The following is a 21,989-nucleotide window of genomic DNA, read 5'->3' as shown; positions in this document are numbered from 1 at the left end:
TTGCAATAGCAGAAAATAATAATAAGAAGAAACATATTAATAACTTTTATAAATATATAATAATTTTCATAAATATAATAATAATTTTCGTTGTTTTTTCTATACAAGTCTTTATTAATTTTTTTTTCTATACAAGTATCTATAATCACTATTTAATTAATAAAGTAATAGATTAATTAGAGATAGTCGTGAGAATTTATATTTCATTATCTTTTAATAACTTTTATTTTTTTTCTATACACATTTTGTTGTATTTTAACAATTTTTGCATATATAATAACAACTTTTGTTTTTTTTTTTGTATGCTTTCTATACAAGTCTTTATTAATTATTATTATTTTTTACATATAAATTTCTATAAACACTTTTTATTAATAAAATAAGAGATTAATGAGAGATAGTGGTGAGAATTATATTTTATTGTCTTTTAACAACTTTTATTTTTTTTATACCTATTTTGTTATAGTTTAACAACTTTAATAGCGAAGTAAAAAAATAATTAGAGACTTGTATAAGAAGAAGATTAGAGATTAGAGAGCGATTAAAAAATAATTAGAGACTTATATAAAAAAATTAAAAAAATGAGCAATAGAAGATGATGATGAAGAAGGAGAAGAGGAAGAATAATAATAATAATTACAAGTAGCAGAAGACGAAAAAGAATCTCTCCATCTTTTTTATAGTGTCTCGTCAATATTTAACGAGACACTAAATAACCAAAAAGGCAAAGTTAGAAGAAAAGTGAAAAAAAAATTTCAAGTGCAAGAGAAATAATACTTGACAGCCAAATCGAAAAACAAGTAAGTTTTGGTGCAAATAACCCAAAAGCTACTGTAGGTATACAATGATAAATATACCTGTCATAGGATATAAACTATAATAAAAAGGTGAAACATGAGTAGGTATTCAATAAAATAAATTTTGAAAAGAGAAAAGAAGTTCACACACGGATCAATAGTCAATACCCTTTGCGAGTTATTGACTCATAAAAGTATGCATGCAAACCTAAGATTGTACTCGTATTAGTGATATATATTCTTAGAGACGTGGCATGCATATGGATTAAACTCTACTTAAAACTCACTTAGTTAGCTAAGTTATTTGTTGTACAGAATTAGAATGGTAAAAAACTCGCCTTTATTTTTTTGTCGCAAAGCAACGAGAGAAGATTTTGTCTCCACCCGAATATTCACGTGAGTATCAACGCCTTTTCCACTGCTCCCCTCTCCCACCCAAATTCCGCAACTTCCACAACCCTAGTAGCAAAACCCTACTTCTCCCTGCTCCACCACCTTCTCCTCCGCCGTCGCCGCCATGCAAACCCTAGCTCTATCCACCCCGTACCACAACGCCTTTCCTCCCACCACCTTCAAAACCCTAACCACCCGCCGCAGTCATTTCCCCCTCCGCGCCGCTGCCTCCACGGACAGTAATCAGCTCGTCGAGACACCCCCTCCTCCGGCGCCGGCGACCCCGACGGTCCCCCCGACACCTCGCAAGCTCAACCTCTACAGCTCCCGCATAACGGAGCCCAAATCCCAAGGTGGCTCCCAGGCCATCCTCTACGGCGTCGGGCTCTCCGATGAGGACATGGGGAAGCCCCAGGTCGGGATATCTTCGGTGTGGTACGAAGGAAACACGTGCAACATGCACCTCCTCAGCCTTGCCGAGGCCGTGAGGGAGGGCGTGCGCGAGGCCGGCATGGTTGGTTTCCGGTTCAATACTATTGGGGTCAGCGATGCCATCTCGATGGGTACGAGAGGAATGTGCTATAGCCTTCAGTCGAGGGATTTGATTGCTGATAGTATTGAGACCGTAATGTCCGCGCAGTGGTACGATGCTAATATATCGATCCCCGGATGTGATAAAAACGTGAGCTTTCTCTACCTACCGTAGGAATTTATGCTGATTTTTTTTTATATAATAAAGTTCTGATTTTTATCCTTATCTTCGGTGTGTTTGGAGTACTTTCTTGTTTTGAATTTCTGCTCCTACTGTAATCGGAAAAGGAGTTATCTTGCATTATAGTCTATAGTTTGGGCACTGATACCTCATTTCCTAGACGATCATTCTATTCTAAAGCTAATGACACCATACATATAGATGCCAGGTACAATTATGGCAATGGGAAGACTTAACAGACCAAGTCTCATGATCTATGGTGGGACTATTAAGGTAATGCATTCTTCTTGCGTTCTGTTGTAATTAGTTTTCTCTTATACTTGCAGAAATTCCAGAAGATTTGATTTTTGTTTTCATACTGTTAAGTTAGCCCTTTTATCTAAATAGCCTTCTAGAGATGTAGGAGCCCGTGCACTAGAATGCCATTCGCGCTGTAATATTTAATCCTTAATAAAATTATTCTTTTAAATGTTTACATTATTTTGGCAAGCTCTTCTGAAGGCAGAAGTGTCAGTTCATTGAACCATCACTTATATTCTCTCCTGCTTCGGTATGACATGTTCTGGTCATAAATCCTTTTTTGTGGTGTACCAACTTTATCTTTGTAACTTCTATTTGCCAAACTTCATTTATTCCTTGACTCCATTGCCACTATATTTGCAAGCTATATTACTGTATGAATTTCTTGGATGCATTTGCTGTGACCTTTTAGGAAGTCATCTCTCTCTCTCTCTCTCTCTCTCTCTCTCTCTCTCTCTCTCTCTCTCTCTCTCTCTCCAAGGATTCCAGTTTTGACTGATCCTGATGCAACACCAATCCCAATCAAAAGACCGGTTTTGGTTGGGGATCGATTGGATTGGCAGAAATTGGGCAAAATCAGGCGTGGATCAGCTGAATGATCACTCGTCTTTCATCTCTCTCTCATATGACCATCTTCTGTCCAGTGATCTCTCTCTCTCTCTCTCTCTCTCCGATGTGCTCCCTCTTTCTCTCCCTCTTCCTCTATCATTCTATCCCTCTCGTACGCATTCTCTCTCTTTCTCCGTTCTCATTTGCTGCAGCAACCCTTCAATTGCTGCAGCAACATAGAGAGAGAGAAAGAGTGAGTTTTTTTTTTTCTGAAATAACAATTCATATTTTTTATTTTTATGTCATTTTTAGAAGAATTAGGATTTTATTTTAATTTTTTAATATAACTTTATAGAATTAAAACATAGTTCGATATCGAAATCCAATACTGGCGATTGATACGACCAATATGTATCATATTTGAGCGGCTAATCCTAATCTCGATATTTTTAACCTTATTTTTATTTCCTAGTTTTTAGCTAGTTGGGCGAAGGAAATGAGAGTGAGAGTGAGTTTTTTTATTAGTAATTTATAATTTATATTTTTCTGTCATTTTTTAAAAGAATTTAGATTTTTTGTATTTTTTTAATAATTTTATATAATTAAAAAATAATTCGAGACTGACAGCCGATATGTATTATTTTTTTGGCAGCCAATTCCGATCTTGATATTTTGAACTTTTTTTATACCCTGCTTTTAGCTAGTTGGGCGAAGGAAATGAAGTTTGAAGTGATATAGGATTTATAGAAAATGAAAGAAGTTAGCATAGCTATCCTTTTCTCCTAGACATTGTTGCCAACTATGACTGATAATTTTAATCGGCACCATCATGCTTCCTTTTGAATATAACATTAAATTCTCATGTTGTAGACTACTGATGATAAAAGGTTTTCTAAATATATATAATTTTGTTGTAGCACTTGTTGCATGATGGTGTAGATTCTTAATTTAATTCTTCAAATGGTCTTCTTTTGTGGAGAATGGTGATGGTTTACTAATATATTTCATTTTTCATACAGCCTGGCCACTTCCAGGGCAATTCATATGATATAATATCTGCATTTCAGGTATATATATATATATACACACGCTAGAATTTGTTGTTGCCTCACTATCTTCACAGAGGCTTAGTATTTGCTGAATTGTTCGTGTTTAAAATGATCATACCCTTGGCATCTCGCATATGAAACCTATATGCTGACTGCCCTTTGAATTTCTATTGTTACTGAGTCTAGTGCTATGGGGAATATGTTAGCGGATCAATCAGTGATGACCAAAGGCTGAATGTTGTGCGCAATTCATGCCCTGGAGCAGGAGCTTGTGGTGGCATGTATACAGCAAACACCATGGCATCTGCTATTGAGACAATGGGCATGACACTTCCTTACAGGTATGGGTCTTGACCCCTGTGATTCACATGTTAAGAGATCTTCATTAATTTTACTTCAATCTTCTTGTTGGCTGGTTTATAATGGTCCTTGTTGGTCTCACTGTCCCCTGGTCTCGTTTTTGTACATATTTTATGTATCGTGAAAGCTCTTCAACACCAGCTGAAGACCCACTAAAGTTAGATGAATGCCGTCTAGCTGGAAAGTATCTTCTGGAATTGTTAAAGATGGATCTGAAGCCTCGAGACATCATCACTGATAAATCATTACGGAACGCGATGGTTATTGTTATGGCCCTAGGTGGTTCTACTAATGCTGTTATGCATTTGATTGCTATAGCTAGGTGGGTAGGCTGCTAGTCATCTGTCCTAGACCCGGTGATCTGCGTGCTTTTTGATATTTCATTTTTGTAGGTCTGTAGGCTTGCACTTGACTCTTGATGATTTTCAGAAGGTTAGTGATAAGGTCCCTTTCCTTGCGGATCTCAAGCCTAGTGGCAAGTATGTTATGGAGGATTTACACAAGGTACATCTCAAATGACCTCAGATAGAATTCTTTATTTTAGGCTGTCATACCATTGCTATTTTTATGGTACTTGCTGAATGTTCTATGCTATCTGTCTAATGTTAATGCACACAGATTGGAGGAACGCCCGCAGTTATTCGGTACCTCTTGGAGGAAGGCTTTTTGGATGGGAATTGTATGACTGGTATGTGCTGTATTATATCTCGATGAGTGAGAGAGTGTCCTTTTGTAGTAACACGCTTCCATATTTCAGTCACAGGGAAAACTCTGGAAGAAAATGCAAAAACTTTTTCCCCTTTAGCTGAAGGACAGGTGGAATTGGAAGCTCAGTTTAGAGATTTTTTGCTTTTACCTGCTAGACAATCAGTCTGAGATATTATGCTTTTCTCATACTTCTACAGCAAGTAATACGCCCATTGGAGAACCCTATTAAATCAACAGGACATATTCAGATACTTTATGGAAATCTTGCTCCAGAGGGTTCTGTTGCAAAAATAACTGGCAAAGAAGGATTATTTTTCTCTGGTACTTGCCTTCTCTTTTGATTCATTTCATTATTCTAAATCTTTCTTAATTAATTTTGGTAATAATACTACTTGACAGGTCCAGCACTTGTTTTTGATGGTGAGGAATTGATGATTGCGGCAATTTCAGAAAATCCTATGAATTTTAAGGTGCAATGGCATTTGTTTACTGCTTAGATTTCTTTATGAAAATTTCAACTAACTGGCACCAGATTTAGAACATCAACTCAATCTCTAATAATTTACTTAATGTCTTGAATTAGGAATCCAAGCATTATTACTGTACTTTGGAACTTAAACATATCTGCATCTGATAAATCTAGTTGTTATGTAGCACTAGTTCTGTTTTGTTGCTACTTTACTGAGGAATTATCTGAAAGCCATCGCTGATATCCTGGTGCATATTTCATAATGCATCATCTAAGACTCTCAGACCCCCCCTTTCTTTAATATATGCATATATTTCATAATACATATATCATCTTCATGTGCTATTGGAGGGAACTAACACACAATTTCTGATGAGTTAAACCACATTTATCCCAGGGCAAGGTGGTCGTTATTCGAGGAGAGGGACCAAAGGGTGGACCAGGCATGCCTGAAATGCTGACACCTACCAGCGCGATAATGGGTGCTGGTCTTGGGAAGGTACCTTTGTAAACGACATTTTTGTTGGCTGTGCTATTTATACATTTATTTAGATGCTCTTATATCTGCCATTTTGTTGGTTCGCACAACCTTTACTGATTCTTTTTTAATAGTTTTCCCCTAAAATTATTTTGCTTGAATCCTTTTTTTCATCAGAGTCTGTCTCCTTTACTTTTCAATCTTTTTAATTAGCTTGAAACACCATGTATAGGAATGTGCCCTGCTGACTGATGGTAGATTCTCAGGAGGTTCACATGGATATGTTGTAGGCCATATATGCCCTGAAGCACAGGTACTCCCATCCTCCTAACTGTTTATTATCGACCTTGTATTGAACATGCTAGCTTTTTAGCTGAAATCTGGTGTTAGCAGATTTGGTTGTCGTAGTAGGATTAATTTTGCAACACATTCATTTCCTCCCTTTCGGATATCAATTTGTTTTCACTTGAAACATGTTATTGATATGTCAGCCAAGAAATCAAAGAAAACAAGAGTTTCTACTTGAGTTGTTCATACTTATTTTCCATAATAGTGGAATGGGTTCTTATAATGATCATGTTTCCAGGAAGGTGGCCCAATTGGTCTTATCCAAAATGGTGATGTAATAACCATTGACATCCTAAAGAAAAGAATGGACGTCGAATTGACCGAGCAGGAGCTGGAAGAGAGGAGGAAGAAATGGAGTCCGCCAGCTTATAAGGCCAAACAAGGAGTGCTGTATAAGGTATGCTGCGTTTTTATGAACTAATCATTTCTGTATGTCTTCCTTTTTCTGAACACTTATCTTTTGGTTACAGTACATCAAGAATGTGCAGCCTGCTTCAAGAGGGTGTGTAACAGATGAATAAGGAAATATCAACATCAAACGAAGATCTTGTCCTATTGTCAGTAACCATTGGTGTATTAACATCCATAAGTGTGCCAAGTATGCAAGTGGACCTTCCATTCGGCTTTTCTATTTATCCGCAATTAAATAATAATTCCAAGGAACAATTTTCTACTTAGAGAGCATGTAAAACCATAAGTTCAGTCAGAAATTAGCTTTCAGGACTCAGTTTTTCACAAGGCACATTGTAGTGAGGGAGCTGCTTCTATTGGTTTATTGAACCATTTTTTGAGAGTGCTGGATTATTATGGAGATTCTCTGCTGTTATTTAAATGGTCTTGCATTGGGAACAAGTTTTTATTATGGTAAATGTGAATGCGGCTACTTATATTGGAGCAATTCAGCTTGCAATCCAGGTATATAGATAGATTGCTACAAATTATCTCGACTATGTTATTTTACAAGCCTAAAAATGGTACCCAATCGAATAATAAGTTTGCATCCCTTGATCCCAAGTATATATATCTCGTAATTTATAGTGCATCTCCACAGTTGGATGAAGTAAAATCAAGTAGATTCCATGCTAAAATATTAGCAATGAAACTTCCATCAATGTTGGAAAAGCTTCGGTGTAAAATGTCAATAGTCCAATTGGGCTGAGGGATTTTTAGACCGTTCGCAGTGCCTAGAGATTCGCATTCGTTTGCACGCGGACGGTGGAACCATTGCCGCCGGCGCACTCTAGCCTAAGCAATAGAAACTTGACAGCTGTCGAGACGTAGAAGGGCGGAGCGGAGCCAAAATTTGAACGCAGGAGAAGATGTAATGTGCCTCCGGATCTACTTAAAGGCCACCAAGTCGCTATAAGCATAGTACTATCATACAGATCCTCACATTGCTCCATTAGTCCATTTTACATAGATTAACCGGTTCGGAGGACACCAGAACTTATCCCGCTTAAATCCTAAGCCCCCACTTAACGGCTACTTTCTCACCTCAGCTTCCCCTCTCTTCATCACCTATTCTTCGAATTTCTCCAATTTCTTATCGGGATCACAAGTGGTAGAACTATGGATTCTTCAACGTCTGGTTCGAGATCTCGTTCTCAGTCCAATCGAGGAGTTCGTGTGGTTGGAAAGATCCGGCCTTTCTACGATTTGGAGATGGCAGATCATTCCAATAAAGAATCTTCCAATTGCTGTCAAGTCTCCATCACCAGATCTGAAGGCGGTCACGCTTCGGTCGCCTTTGGAGATCAATCTAACGGGTTCGTCATTCTTCAAGTCAATCTGATTTCCTTTTGACCCAATTAAGTCTTAGTTTCTAGGGTTCAAATTGATTTGATGCATTTCTGAGTTTACAATTGAGGAATACCATGTTAAATTTTAATAAGGGCTTGATATTATGATTGAATTTTCTTTTAATGCTCTTGGAGCAGTCGCAAGGATTCTTACAAGCTAGATTGGTGCTATGAGCAAGATGAGGGTGCCAGTGAGATTTTCTCGAAAGAAGTTAGACCTTTGATTCAGGGGTTGTTTCAAGGATCTAATGCATGTGTTATTGCTTATGGCGCACGGGGGAGTGGGAAAACGCAAATTGTTCAGGTGGAGCATTTGATTCCCTCTTAAAATTTAAGTATTTGAGATTATTCATGTTGTCTTCCTGTTAATATCTCTTTCATGGTCTCTGATTAATTTCACAAAGTTTAGGGTTCTGAAGAAACCCCTGGCTTAGCTCCTATGGCAATCTCAGAGATCATAGAGTTGGCGAAGGAAATCAATGGATCAGTGGCTGTATCATGCTTTGAAATTTGCCAAGATCACATCTATGATATCTTGCAACCTAATAAACGAGAGGTGCTTGTTCTTGAGGATGCAGGACGAAAAATTCAGCTTAAGGGCCTGTCTCAGGTGATAGTGAAATTGTTTTAATTGCTTAAGTAGTTGATATGCCGAGTAGTTGTGATTTGTGAGTCAAATATTTGCTGACACATGTCTTCAGGTCACTGTAGATTCTATATCTGAGTTCAAGAGCTTTTATTTTCCTGAACCTAACCAACGGAAGCCTTCACAAAAGGTTCCAAATGAAGTTGGAACTAGGGGCCATAGGGGTTTGATTATATATGTTTCTCGTGTTGATGAGGAATCCAACAATTCTCTTATTGGAAAGATGGTTTTTATGGACTTGGCAGGTACTGCTACTCTACTACTATGCATTTTGAGTTTGTTTGCTCTCCGTGTAGCTTAATTCATCTTCTTATTATGTTATCTGATGCATTTCCTTATCAGGTTATGAAGATAGCAAACCAAAGAACAATGACAAACCACATCTAGTTGAAGGTTCTAAAGTAAATAAGTCACTTTATGCCTTGATAAATGTAGTATATGCACTCAATAGCAGTGAGGCATATGTGCCCTATCGAGAAAGCAAATTGACCCGTTTGTTGCAAGATTTCATATGCAAAACAAGTAGGGCTGTATTGATAACTTGTCTGGTAAGACTCTTTATATATATATATATCACATATTTTATATTCTGCATTAATTTATAACTAACCAAAAGTTGATTACTTGATGTAGAACCCTACTCTGTGTCAAGATACTCTCTATGCTGTTAGATTGGCTTCTCGGTCATGTCAACTATGCTCGACCAAGAATAACAGGAGTGTTCCTAGGTCTATCTCATCATGTTCTCCTTTTAACGGAGCAATAGGTGCACTAAATGCATCATTACAGAAAGGTGAACAATTACAACTTGTGACCAGTGTTAAGAAGGGAAATGAAACTCCATTTCTGCCGAAGAGAAGGTTGTGTAATTTTAATCTAGACATGCTAGAATTTAACCCTTCAGAATGACCAACTGTAGTTTCTTTTTTCATGTGTTCTAACCTTTTCGTTTTTTCATGCATTCTAACCTTTTCACCTATAGGCCTCAACCATCTGGGACTTCTACTACAGCTACACCCAGAGCCTCGTTTATGAACTCAATTAAGAAGAAACCAAATGATACTTCATCTAATATCAGTGGAAGGTATGTTTTGTCATTTGTGAGATCTGTAGTTTTTACTTTTAACATATATTGATCTAAGTATTTATTGATGCTGCTATATTACAGGAAGTTGTTTAGTTCTAGCACCATCTCCTTGAAGGTATTAAACTACCTCAGCTTTCAATTTGCATATATGTTTGTTTCAGTCAAACGTCGGTTTGACTTTATAAATTTCTTGCCTTATTTGAATATGAGTCCTGTTCACAAAAATTCCATGTGATTCTTTTCTCTGAGTTTCAATTTCTATAGGAACAAACTGACCTTACCATTATTTTCTATAGGACAATAACTTGATGGATAATAAAGAAATTGAAGTTCCCCTAACAGATGAGGTAGGTATCTAATGTCTTTCCTATTTTATACCTCTGTTATTAAAGAAAATTAAGTCTCATGTATTTTAAAAATTTATCATCTATTACTTTTTCTAACAGAGTGTGCAGGGAGGCCCTGAAGCTGATAATACTGATCATGTTGTACTGCCCATTACGCCAGAATTGGTTAGTTAGCTGTTATACAATATTTGGTTATATATATATGTGTGTCATTCCATATATTGATGTGCATATTTGTATTATTTTTTCCTTTTCCTTTGAAGGATATATGTACTAAAGATGAGCAGGATGATCTTCAAGCTGCTGATCTAGGTGCAAAGCTAGTTGATGGTGCATATGGTACAAGATAAATGGACATATTTTCTTTTACATGTGCAGCTATAAAATTTCCTATAACTTCTATTTTCTTTTCATGTTACAGATGACTCCTTAAGAGAGAATAATCCTGTCAGTGCTCAGGAATCTTCCCCGAAATTAAGTGACAAATTAAAAGAGATATCAAATGCATTGAAGCTTCTGAGCACTCAACAAATTAATATTGGAACACCAAAAGCAGATGCTTTGTGTGTTAAACAAAATTCAGATTTGATGGACCCAAAAACTCCCAGCATACCTTTCAATCAGAGACTAGATAGCAACTCAAAGTTCCAGTGTGCCGATACTCCACAAGATTTACTCATAACCCGTAGCACAGGGCTGAAGGTTACCTCTCTGAATTGTCTTTTTCTTTATCTGACCATTCGGTTGTGCAGTTCTAGATAAGCTGATCAATTGTAGTTTTATGCTCCACAGAGATCTTTGGTACAAGATTGCTTGGCTTTTCTGAATAGTGCTAACAAGTAAGTAATAGTATCCTTCACCTTATTGAAGAAGCTTAAAATGAAGGTCTAGAAATCAAATATGCTTATTAGATGTTGCTTAAACTTTAAAGGACATGCAACAAAACCTGGAATGGTATGCATTCACTTTGTCAATGGACGTTTTAGATGTACCACAATCTAGTAGAGGTAATTCATGCTAAACATAGAATATTAAAACCTCCATTTTCTAACAGTTAAGTTTTTAGGACAATTGGTAAGTTAACATAGTATCCGACTCACTTTGACCATTAGGAGTAGGTAACCCATTCCCTAGACGTCTTGAGTTTGAATCTTGACCCATATGTTATTTAAAATATAAAAAATTTCATACATTTAAATCAAGTCCGTTTCTTAGACCCATCACAATATCTCATGCATTTAGTAGTATTGTGTAGTTGCCATCTTTGAAATTCTAGGTTAGGGATTTGTTGAAACTTGAATTTGGATAATGTAATTGGTAAAGTTGACCTTCACCTTGGAGTAATTAATGGTGCATAACTTTATCTATGATGGCTCCCTAACTTATCGTAGATTCCCAGTTCGCTTTTTAACTATTGACCAAAAGAACAACAGGAGAAAGATATTTAGAGAGTGATCCTTCTGCATTCTCTTCTACCATTTCAGCTCATAAGACATTATAAATGGAGACATATTTTTGTACTGCTTCTATGTCAATTTTCTGTCGGGACAACTTGATTAATAGAAGCTAAAGGGTTTGACAGTGATGGTAATATTATTATACATGAAAAGAATCCTGAACCAGATGAAATTATATGCATTACAAAATTGATTGCTTTCAGTTGATTTCAGTTATGACCTCTTGTCATTCTGGTATTTATTTTTTTAATCTCATTCATTATTTCTTTATTTAATTACAGGGAGGAACTTAAAGGATTAAAGGTTAGTTAAAAACTTAAAACCACAAATTTTATTTGCTTCTCCAAATATCTTTTGTTGCTTATCATTTTTCTGTTCCATGTGCAGGGAATAGGAGATAAGAGAGCTACCTACATACTTCAGCTCCGTGAAGAAACGCCAGAGCCCTTCAAAGAAGTAAGCATCCTATTTTAAGCCAGAATCGCCTTCTCGTTTTATTTCTATTGTTCATTATAGATACATTAAGATGGCTTCTTGTCCTTCAGGTAGATGATCTTAAAGACTTAGGTCTATCTTCAAAGCAGGTAAATGATATGGTCCTTTTCAATTTACAATCACTAGCTTCTTAACATAAATATTTTCCTACTCCATCATGATTTAATGAGCTTGGCGATTAATTCTCATTTCTGTATGCTTCTCTTACAGATCAAAAGAATGATGTCAGGAATTCTTGATGACTTTTCTAGATCATGAGTCAAGTGTTTGATCCTTTCTAACTAGGAGAGGAGATCTGGAAATGTAAATTGCTTATGGAGGAGAGTATTGGTTGTTGTATCAAACTTCTAAAGGATAAAAGGCTAGGTTTTTTTCCTGTTGTTGCAACAATAGTTTGATTAGTGTGCATATGAAGCGCAAATATTAGAAAGAATTGTAGAATCTAATGAAACATTATTAACATATTGTTACTACAATCATTGAGATCAAACTCTCTCATATTCATATTATCTCTTGTCAATCATTGACACAGCAAGTATTCTACTCTGTTAATTAGTGTAGTCGTAAGAAGTAAATCCAATTAAAAGGGATTCATTCTTGCATAACTCAATACATGTACTCAATAGGTTTCATTCAATATTCCTTCTATAAACTACAATTTTAACCTTACTAACTCTTTGAGAAAATTTCTTATATATGCTTATAAATTATTCTAAAAATTTAAGCTGTCATATTATATTTTAAATGATATATTAGCTTGACATGATTCAAATTTAAGACTTATGTTCTAATACCATATTAATTTATCAATTACTTTAAAAGCTAACGATATTTATATTTTAACAAGAATACGAGTTAATAAAATAAATAAAATTCTATCAAAAACATATTGTATTTTGCTTTTATTATCGTTTATATCCTATCATATAGATATTTTTATCATTCAAACTCTATATTTTATCTAATATTTTTATCATCTGAAATTCGATCGATATTATTTAGATACAATAAATTTTTTATCTAATTTTGTATAATTTTACTTATATTCTTAAATTTGGCCTATATGATGAAGTTTGAATATAATCACCAAAGATTAAAATGACACAAATAAAACTATAACAAGGTATGGGGAATTTGAAACTTAACCTTACAACATAGTTTCCTTTTAAATTTAGGGTCGAGCCAATACTCTAATATGGGCCTTTTGACTCTTGTGCTAATGGTTTGACTTTCTACTATCTAATTTATGCAATTGATACTATCTCAAAGGTATAAGTACGTATATACTCATCTACTTGTATTATTATGATTATTCACAATTCGTAGGACTTATTCGAGCCCGAAAGTACTCGAGTTATTCGAGCCCGGGCATTTTTGCCAATAGGATAAATGGATAACAACATTTCTTGCTATACACATTCGAAAAAAGGATCCAATGCCAGATATTTATTCCATATTAATTCATAAAGCCACACCAAATGCTATGTTACTTGAAAATATAAGAAATATATGTATATATATATATTAAACGTTCACATAAAAATATAGAAACAACCTCTTCTATTATTGTTATCTAGTTTGTCATATTTAAATTAATGGATTCATAGATTGGGGTGTAATCCAGTTAAGAGCAGCTCTGTTCAAACTTGTGTTGAAAGTTAATTTCAAGTCTAACCTAGAATATCGAGCTTGAGTTTATTTTATTTTGAGCAGATTAATCATCTTTCAAATTAAACTTGAATTAAATCTTCGATGATGTAAACTTAATTAAATTACACTAAACATATAATAAAAAATATTATTATTTACAGTACATATATTACTAATTATAAATTGAATTTATCTTGATTGAGCCGGTCTCTGCTAAGCTTAGCTTTGAAATTAATTTTGAGCCCAAGTTTTATTAATTAAGCTTAACTCATTTCAAATCTAGTTCTGCATATTTTTAGCTTTATTTACTTTGAGTTTAGGAACTTTTTTGAACTGATTCATTGAGGAACTCCTAAACTGGTTCAGTAACCAAATAATTTATTATTATTATTTTTATATCTAATTGAGTTTATTTTAAAAAAAATTAAAACTTAAAAAATAAGACTATCTAATTGAGTTCAGTGTGTAACCTCAAATTAAACAAGGCTTTAAGGAATTAAACCTATAATAAAAGGATCGAACGATAAGTACCGTGGTAAAGTAAGGTGGGTCGAAGATAAATTATGATAAAGTAAAGTATAAATAATAATAATAAAATATAATGAAGGTGGTATTTTTTTATTAATTTCCCAAACATCTAAATTTGAAAAATAAATATAAAATGAAATTTTAATTCATATCGGACAAAACGATATATTTCATCTCAAATATTCTTAATATATTTTTCTCCCCAAGAATAATATTAATACGAGTCGACCTGTCCATTTTTTCTCCACGACCGCCTAGAAACTCTATTTCCCACTTCCTTAATATAAATTCACCTTCGCCCCTTCGTCTTCTTCGCGATTTCTCCTGATCCTTGCGTTCCTTAGGGTTTCTTCCGCCACCTCTCGCTCCCCCGATATATCCGTGATCTTCCTTCGAACCATTGCTTCGGATCGGCGATCCTGACTACCGTTTCCGATCGCCAGTCGCAGATCTTTGATCCGACGTTCTCGATCAAACATCGCCTACTTCGATCCCCTTGACCGGTGAGTAAGCATGATCTCGCCCTTGATTGGTACTTCCGGCTAGTTTTTGCGATCGTGCTGATGTAGGATGCGAAGATGGACATATTTGGGTGATTAGCGCAGAGCTTGTAGTCCCACATGCAATGGGAAGAGTGATCCTTTTGATGATTTATATGTTGATTGTTATAGTTAGTTGCCAGTTTTAGTTTGATACTTGTGAAGGCCGCGGATTGGGTTTCTCGATCAATTTTTATCTGTTCTGTGAATACGCGCTTGATGAATGGAGTAGATTAGCTCCGTTCTCATGGATCTGATGTATGAGATGTCACTGTAGATTATAATTTTTGTTTCTTATTGATCTGATGCTGTTAGTATCTTTTATTCTTTTCTGGTTGATTGGACATCCAACTGTTCCTATCTATATGTTCAATATATAGATTTATTAGCCCTACTCGTAAATCTGACATTCTTCTCTTCCCACGTTGATCGTCGTGCTTTGTACAGATCCTGTTGGAGTTCAGTATCTTAACACTTTGTTATATGTCCATCATTTTGCTGATCTGCAGTTCATTAAAACTCTTCTGCCTAAGTTGCAAGACGTTCAACAAATTATGGATGTTCATCTTTGTACCTATATTTTGATGACTTACAAAAAGAAAAGGTGTAGTTTGAAGGAAGCAGGTTGCTCTATGACTTACTTCCAATCACCATGTGCTATGGAATTGGGTGTTCTTTGGGATCTGAGTCATCCCTCTTTTTAATATTTCCATCCCTCGTACTAAATCTGCTATTTTTCACTCCTTTACTCAGCTGTACCTGAGATTAATAGTGATGTATCATTAAGTAGTTGAAAATATTTGACATTGTCATACTTGTAGTTCATTTATCATATGCATATAGTTTACTTTTTTGTTTTCTCCTGTTAACAGTTTTTTCCCCTTTCAGCATGTATTATCATCAACTATAATGCAGTAAGGTGTACGTATTATTTTATATTATTCTTTAATCAGGAAATAACACATTAATCTTCAGAGTTTTAGATGTCGGTTGCAAAGGTCCGATCTTGTAGTGCCCCTGATGCAATGAAGCCTGAGAAAAGTGAAATGTTAGAAAAGGAAGAACAAGGTTCTGTTGGCAATTTTATGAGACAAGCAATAGGAAAAGAGCCAGTTTTATCACTTTCTAGATCTGGCGATAGTTCTGTCCAGTGGATACAATTGCTCCATGCACTTGATCAGCAGGGAAGCAGCCGGGTTTCTGAATATTCAAAGGTGGACAATTGCATAGAAGGAAATAACCATTCTCTTGAGCTTTGCAATGATCTGACCTCTGAGAAGAATGGGACTAGAGAGTCGGTGCATAGTTTAAATGGCAGTATCTCAGCGAAGGGGACAAAGAGCACAGCTGAGCTAATGCAAGCTCTCAAAATTCCTGATGCTGTTGTTGCTTTCGCTCAGGCTGCTGCAAGGGCAAATGGTGAGCCTGAAAAATGTATGTCGTGTCAAAAGCAGGTATTTTGGTTTGCTGTAGTGATAGGTTTTGACTCGCTGATAAGCTGGGCTTTGCATGCAAAATTACCTGCTGTTTTTCTTCTGGCAGATCTTCCAGGGTGGCCCTTATTGTCTCCATCGAAGGTTCAATTGCAGAAATGTGACAAGTGTTCTCGGGAATTTTGTTCTTCCATAAATTATAGACGACATATACGAGTACATCGCCGATCATTGTATATAGATAAGGTCTTTATCTTAGCTTTTCTTCATGATAAAACTGAGTAGAAATGTATTTTGGCAACTCTTGTTGAATGAACTTGGTCTTATCATTCAAGTTATTAGTTACTTCTACAAGAACATGCATTTAAAGATATTGTTACTCCACAAGATTTTGTTATTTAATGTTTAAGAATAACTTATTGGCAGCTGTTTTATGCTAATTTTATTGATAATTTAAGAGATCTTATCTCTTCTGCAACTTGAATAATATTTTTCCCTAATAATCCTGTTTATATTGTAAATATGGTTTCTGATGCTCTCAGTTGACATTTTATAGGACTTTCCGAAGAACAGAGAGTGTGTGGGCGCTTTCTGGGACAAGGTAATTTATGATTAAAAAATGATTACGATTTCAGAGGCTGGTAATTGAATTGGTTGAAACTGAAAACTAACTTGAACACCTAGCCAATTGGAAAATTGAGAATGATTGACCTATTCATGGCCAGCTTGTTTAGTCTAATTTTATGAATATAATTTATCTGGAGTGACCCTTAGATCATGCCTAATCCAGATTCAGTTTTTTTTTTTGGTAATAATATAAAGTCTACTGAATATATTTAAAATGCTAACAGTTAATGCTTTTCTTTGTGCTGACCAGCTCTCTGTGGATGAGGCAAAAGAGATTGTGTCACTTGCAGATATGGCTATAGAGGTGATCATTTGGCTAAATTTTTATTGTCATGCATTATTGTCTACAAGCAGCCTATTTTAAGTAACATTTCTGATGCTAGTCTACCTCCTACTTTTGTAGTTATTAGCTGCCCTACTTTTGTGTCTGAGCGTATGTTTAAAGAGTGTCATCTTATATATGATTATATAAATCTATATGTATGTACTTGTCACTCTCTATTGTATGTATATGCCTATGAATCTATATTCATGAATTGTCTTTGAGTATTTATGATTGCCTTATTGGTACATTACTTATTTTGGAAAGTAATAAAAATTTCTCCTTGAGAAGACAAGATTTAAAATGGTGTAGATTGGTTGATTTGAACACAGGTCTTTAGTGTCAACAGAGTGACTTTGCAACTTTATTATGATAAAACCAACAAAAGAATTTTCCTGTCAGGTAATGCAATTCTTTGTTTTGACAGAAAACTTCTGGCAAAAGTTTTACACCGTAGTTAGAGCAAAATAGCTGGAAATAGAGGTTCCCAAAATGTTGGGTGTAGACCTACAGATGATGCGATTGATTTTTTTCATTGACTCAAAATAATTGTGGACTTTGGTATGTTTGTTGTCATGTGGTGGTAGATTTAGCTATTACCTTCCAAATAGTATTGCACACATCATCATGATACCTTTTTTCCTTTTGAAATCCTAGGTTATTTTTTATCTCATGGTATATATATCTACTGTTAAAGAGTGTCACTGCCCATATATCTCTTCTCTCTCTCTGTCAAATTAGATAATCTATATTACCAAATTATTGTACTGCAAACATGTAAAATGTATTTACTTGTTCAGATACTAGTATTATTGGATGTATAATTGTGAAAATTAGTTCTTAACCATATAAGAGCTTAAAAGAGGAAAAGTAGTGTCTACAAAACTGAGTCCTTTGTATTTGGGAGGAGTCTCAGTGGAAAGAATCAGTCAATGCATCACAAAATAACATGTTAATTTGGTCTTTTGATGGACCTACATTTACGTTGTACAGGAATATAGCATTAAAAGTCTTGGGTTCTCAAGTACTTAATTTAACTTTTTTATTTGGACCTGAGACAAGTCATCTCCCAACTTATTTACTCTGTTAATAGCCAGATTGTTTTTATATCACAGGCTGATCTATAATCTTAGTTTTTCCTAAATGTTTTTTTGATAAATCACCAATTTAGAAGGAGATTCTTACGAGGAACATGTATCAGGAAGTTAGTGGATCTTCAATTATAAGAGCATTATCATCATGGATATATAAGCCAGGGTTCGCTTCACTTCCACAGACGTATGTCAAGGCAGGAACTGCTCTTTTGGTAAGATGTTGTCTTTTTCCTTCACTATTTTTTTTCTTGATGTCCAACGGGCCAACATCCTTTTCTGAATCTTATTTTCTTCTGCAGGAAGTTGTCCAAGTGAAACCTTCGAGGTTATCCATTACATCGCAGGAATTATTTAACATACTTGATGATGCAAGCGAGAAAACCTTCTTGTCTTCTGGTCCAACTATACAAATACAGAAGTTTTTGTTTGATGGAGAAGCTGGGAGGATTGCTTTGGAGATGAAAAACCTAGTTGCATGCACTAGTTTTCTTCTTGAACAAAAGCTGGTATAATAATCATTTTTAGTTTAAAAAATTGTAAAGTTGCATGCAGGATATCCGTTGTCTTGTACTCTTGCTTACTGGAAAAGTATTCTGAGTTGGAAATTTTTGAATGCATAGGTCAAAGCCTGGCTTGCTGATAAGGCTGCTGAAGCTTTGCGATGTCAAAAGTTGCTTGTCGAGGAAGAGGAAGCCGCTCAGAAAAGGTAATTTTTTTACCATCATATTCAGACTCATATTGGGTGAGATACTTCAGCTTAACCTTAACTTTCTTTGACCGAAAGATGTGTCTCTGCGAATGTTAACATCTCTTTCTCCGCACGTGAAAGTAAGTGAAAGGAAGGATAATGGTTAGAGGAAAGGATGGAGGTCAAGAGGCTGAGGAGGTGATGCTGGAAAATTTTGAATTTCAAATAGGAGAAGATTGGAGGGTTCAGAATGAAGGTGGAGAAAGGAAGTCTATGAGTAATTGCTGGTGAATGGAGTGAGGCTCTTGTAAATAGGGAATTGAGATTTAATGAATTAAGATAGTGATAAAGCTTGGACAGAAATAAATAAATAATAAATATCTGTTTCAGGTACTGCTTAATCTGAAGACAGGGCAAAGTCAGTCAAATTACATGAAAAAGGTTTCGACGCTGAATGTGGAGATCCAGAACCCAGGCCTATTTTTGTTCACCCGATCCATTAATAATGCTACCATCCATATTTATCTGGACATTTTCCTTCTGCCTTTTACAACTTAACATACCTACTGTTTTTATGTTTCAGCTGGTTCAATTTTTAGCATCATGGGTTGTTAAACTGATCCTTAGCTTTTGTGAACATTTGATGTCATTTTCAGCTAGTTCGTACTATTTTGGTGGCTGATTAACTGGCCCTTTATAATTTTTAAAACTATGAGTGATTTTAAATGTTCCCAAGTTTGTCTTTTGGTGTTATTGTTTATCAATCTGATTTTTTATTTTCTGAAACAGTTGAATGAAAATGAATCTGCAACTTTTCCTAAATGACTTTAACAGCAGTTAATTCTCATGATTAAAAGTTGTGCTTAGCAGTTTGTTTATTTTCAGAAATTTATTTTCTGTAAGTTGTTTGCAGGCAAGTGGAGCTTATAGAAAAGAAAAGAATGAAGAAGCTTAAACAGAAAGAACAAAAACTGAAGGATTTGCAAACCCCTGGTACAGTGGAAGGGCATTCTGGATCTGATGGATTGCCAAGTCCAAGGCCTCTGTCAGAGTCCGAGATGTATGCCTTGGAAGTGCCAATCTCTCTGAACCTTCCTTGGACAGTGGACCACGATGTTGATTCGGATCCTAATTTGCAGTTAGAACCTGAAGATGTTGATCACAATTTGGATAATGAAATGCGATTGGCGAGTGAATTTAGGCAACCAATTGCTTCACAACGCCAAATCTTTAGACCGGCGAGACCTGTTCATAATGGTTTCAACTCTGGTCCTATAGTAGCTACATGGTCTTCTGTTTCGATGAAGTATGCAAACTACAAGGATCCTAAGACCTTTACTCATCAGATTTGGACGAGGAAAACAAAACCTGAGAATGAAACAGATGGTTCCGATCTAGTTGTAGAAAATAGAAATCAGTTAGTTCTCAATGAAACCTGTGAAGTCCTAATAGGTTCTATCAATGTAACACTGGGAGACAATAGCGCACTTCACCAGAACGACTCTTGCACGAGTGGTAATTATCAAAAGAAGCTTGCTCAATCTGATTCCAGTTTGAACGTTAACAACCTCTCAGAAGTCAAGGTGCAGAGACCAGTAGGCTGGCATGAAAATGGGGATTCTGCTAAAGCAAACGGAAATGATGTCAAGATTGAGAAGGATAACCTATCTTCTGAAACTGCTAACCCAATATTAGTGGGTTGTTTTCCTTCATGTGGAACTCGTGAGAACAACTTTGAGAGCTATGTAAAAGATTCTACAGCAGCACACATGACTTCTGATCTACACGGGCCTATTTTATTCTCAAGCAAATATGCAGAGGCTTTTCTTTCTCAAAGTAAGATACCCTCATTCATCAAGTACTCTCTTCTGAAGCATGTCATTAAATTATTTCATTCTTCATAAATGTATGGTATGACATGCCTTGGTTCCTTGTGTTCCTACTGTCTGCATAATTTACTACCTGTTGGTCTATAGATCTCCGATAAACATGTGCGGATCTTTATATGGTTGGTAATAACTAAATGTATAACCTGCAAGTTTCTTTACATGGGATGTTTATGTGAAAACCACAAAACTATTACATTCTTGGAGTTTGAGCTAATTTTCTGAAATCATTGTCAGACCATTAAGTACACCAAAGTCAGATTAATTTGTGTCAATTGTCCAGAATTAGGGGTTGTTCCCTATAACACTTTTTCTGATTGAAAGTGAAAGCCTTAAAAGTTAGTTGACTTAAGGTGTGCCCCACTCGCCTAAATAGCCATATCTATATTGAATGTGCATATCACAACATCCTAGCCATATCTATATTGAATGTGCATATCACAACATTCTAGCCGTATCTATATTGAGTGTGCATATAACAACATTCTCCTTGGCATGCAGGATGGAAGGATGCTATTGCAGCCGATCATGTGGAGCTAGTTTTACCTCCTGAAACTGATGCATCAGATTGCCTCGATACTTGTGAAGGTGTTGGCACTGCAACGCGACTTGAACCTTTGGATTGCTATGGACGGAGCATCCTTGGCAGTGCAGAGAACCGGATGGGTGGGCTGGGCCCAGTTGACATGGCATTCACTGTCTCTAAGCCCAAAATCAGACCAAAGCCTGAAAAAACTTGCAAGCTAAAATATGTCCCCAAGCAGAGAAATATCATTTAGTAGGGTACATACAGGAAGATTCAACAGCTTGCAGTTCATCACATTTCAGTTAGAAGCAGAGGTTCCAGTTTTAGTAGAGGTCTTCTGTGGTTATAAAAGAGTTATTTTTTTCGATAGATATTGTTTTGAAATGTTTTTCTAGTCTGGTGGCATATCTTCCTTGCAGCTGTTAGAGCCATCCTTGTTGTTGCTAAGACTTATTGTAATAATTTGATTTCTTGCGTGATTTTTATTTACATCAACTCTTCTGTTCAGTACAGTCCCTTTGCATATTAAAACATGTCCCCTAAATTATTTGTTTACTCTTTTTGATTTTGTACTGCTGCAAAGGATTGGATCTTCGTAACTTTCATGCTACCTTTATTTCTTGGTCTGAGTTTTTCTTTTCCAAGATTTGGAGCTCCTGAGTTTGTATTTGATTTTTCTTTGGTTATCAAAGTCTTGAGCTG

The 21,989-nt window shown here is 35.7% G+C and overlaps 3 protein-coding genes across 6 annotated transcripts; all 3 read left to right on the top strand.

Annotated features, from left to right (window-relative positions):
* Nucleotides 1-1,167: 1,167 nt before the first annotated feature.
* On the top strand, nucleotides 1,168-7,015 carry LOC140792895 (dihydroxy-acid dehydratase, chloroplastic). Its single transcript, XM_073144125.1, has 14 exons — nucleotides 1,168-1,872; nucleotides 2,104-2,175; nucleotides 3,771-3,818; nucleotides 3,987-4,141; nucleotides 4,288-4,482; nucleotides 4,553-4,664; nucleotides 4,779-4,848; nucleotides 4,918-4,976; nucleotides 5,066-5,189; nucleotides 5,268-5,338; nucleotides 5,735-5,836; nucleotides 6,048-6,128; nucleotides 6,402-6,560; nucleotides 6,634-7,015. The coding sequence occupies exons 1-14, from the start codon at nucleotides 1,315-1,317 to the stop codon at nucleotides 6,682-6,684; spliced, it is 1,857 nt and encodes a 618-aa protein (XP_073000226.1). The 5' UTR covers nucleotides 1,168-1,314; the 3' UTR covers nucleotides 6,685-7,015.
* Nucleotides 7,016-7,658: 643 nt separating this feature from the next.
* On the top strand, nucleotides 7,659-12,498 carry LOC140793819 (kinesin-like protein KIN-10B). Its single transcript, XM_073145535.1, has 17 exons — nucleotides 7,659-7,929; nucleotides 8,101-8,266; nucleotides 8,372-8,572; nucleotides 8,664-8,853; nucleotides 8,951-9,156; nucleotides 9,242-9,468; nucleotides 9,591-9,692; nucleotides 9,777-9,810; nucleotides 9,992-10,042; nucleotides 10,142-10,207; nucleotides 10,306-10,381; nucleotides 10,464-10,744; nucleotides 10,835-10,881; nucleotides 11,781-11,802; nucleotides 11,887-11,955; nucleotides 12,045-12,083; nucleotides 12,205-12,498. The coding sequence occupies exons 1-17, from the start codon at nucleotides 7,733-7,735 to the stop codon at nucleotides 12,250-12,252; spliced, it is 2,022 nt and encodes a 673-aa protein (XP_073001636.1). The 5' UTR covers nucleotides 7,659-7,732; the 3' UTR covers nucleotides 12,253-12,498.
* Nucleotides 12,499-14,417: 1,919 nt separating this feature from the next.
* Nucleotides 14,418-21,842, top strand: LOC140793862 (uncharacterized). 4 transcript variants are annotated; one of them, XM_073145612.1, is made up of 10 exons: nucleotides 14,418-14,675; nucleotides 15,687-16,145; nucleotides 16,254-16,390; nucleotides 16,701-16,745; nucleotides 17,022-17,075; nucleotides 18,295-18,399; nucleotides 18,487-18,693; nucleotides 18,808-18,893; nucleotides 19,789-20,711; nucleotides 21,263-21,842. In XM_073145612.1, the coding sequence occupies exons 2-10, from the start codon at nucleotides 15,695-15,697 to the stop codon at nucleotides 21,538-21,540; spliced, it is 2,286 nt and encodes a 761-aa protein (XP_073001713.1). In that variant the 5' UTR covers nucleotides 14,418-14,675; nucleotides 15,687-15,694; the 3' UTR covers nucleotides 21,541-21,842. The 4 variants fall into 4 exon arrangements, with proteins under 4 accessions (XP_073001713.1, XP_073001733.1, XP_073001722.1 ...); XM_073145632.1 differs by having other exon boundaries at nucleotides 14,419-14,675; nucleotides 15,687-16,165; XM_073145621.1 differs by having other exon boundaries at nucleotides 14,487-14,675; nucleotides 15,695-16,145.
* The last annotated feature ends 147 nt before the right edge of the window (nucleotides 21,843-21,989 follow it).

Source organism: Typha latifolia, chromosome 1 (assembly GCF_019914945.1).
Source record: "Typha latifolia isolate L0001 chromosome 1, TyphaL0001v2, whole genome shotgun sequence".
In the NCBI taxonomy this organism is placed as follows: domain Eukaryota; kingdom Viridiplantae; phylum Streptophyta; class Magnoliopsida; order Poales; family Typhaceae; genus Typha; species Typha latifolia.
The sequence above is the reverse complement of the archived record's forward strand: the minus strand, read 5'-3'. Positions and strand labels throughout refer to the sequence as shown.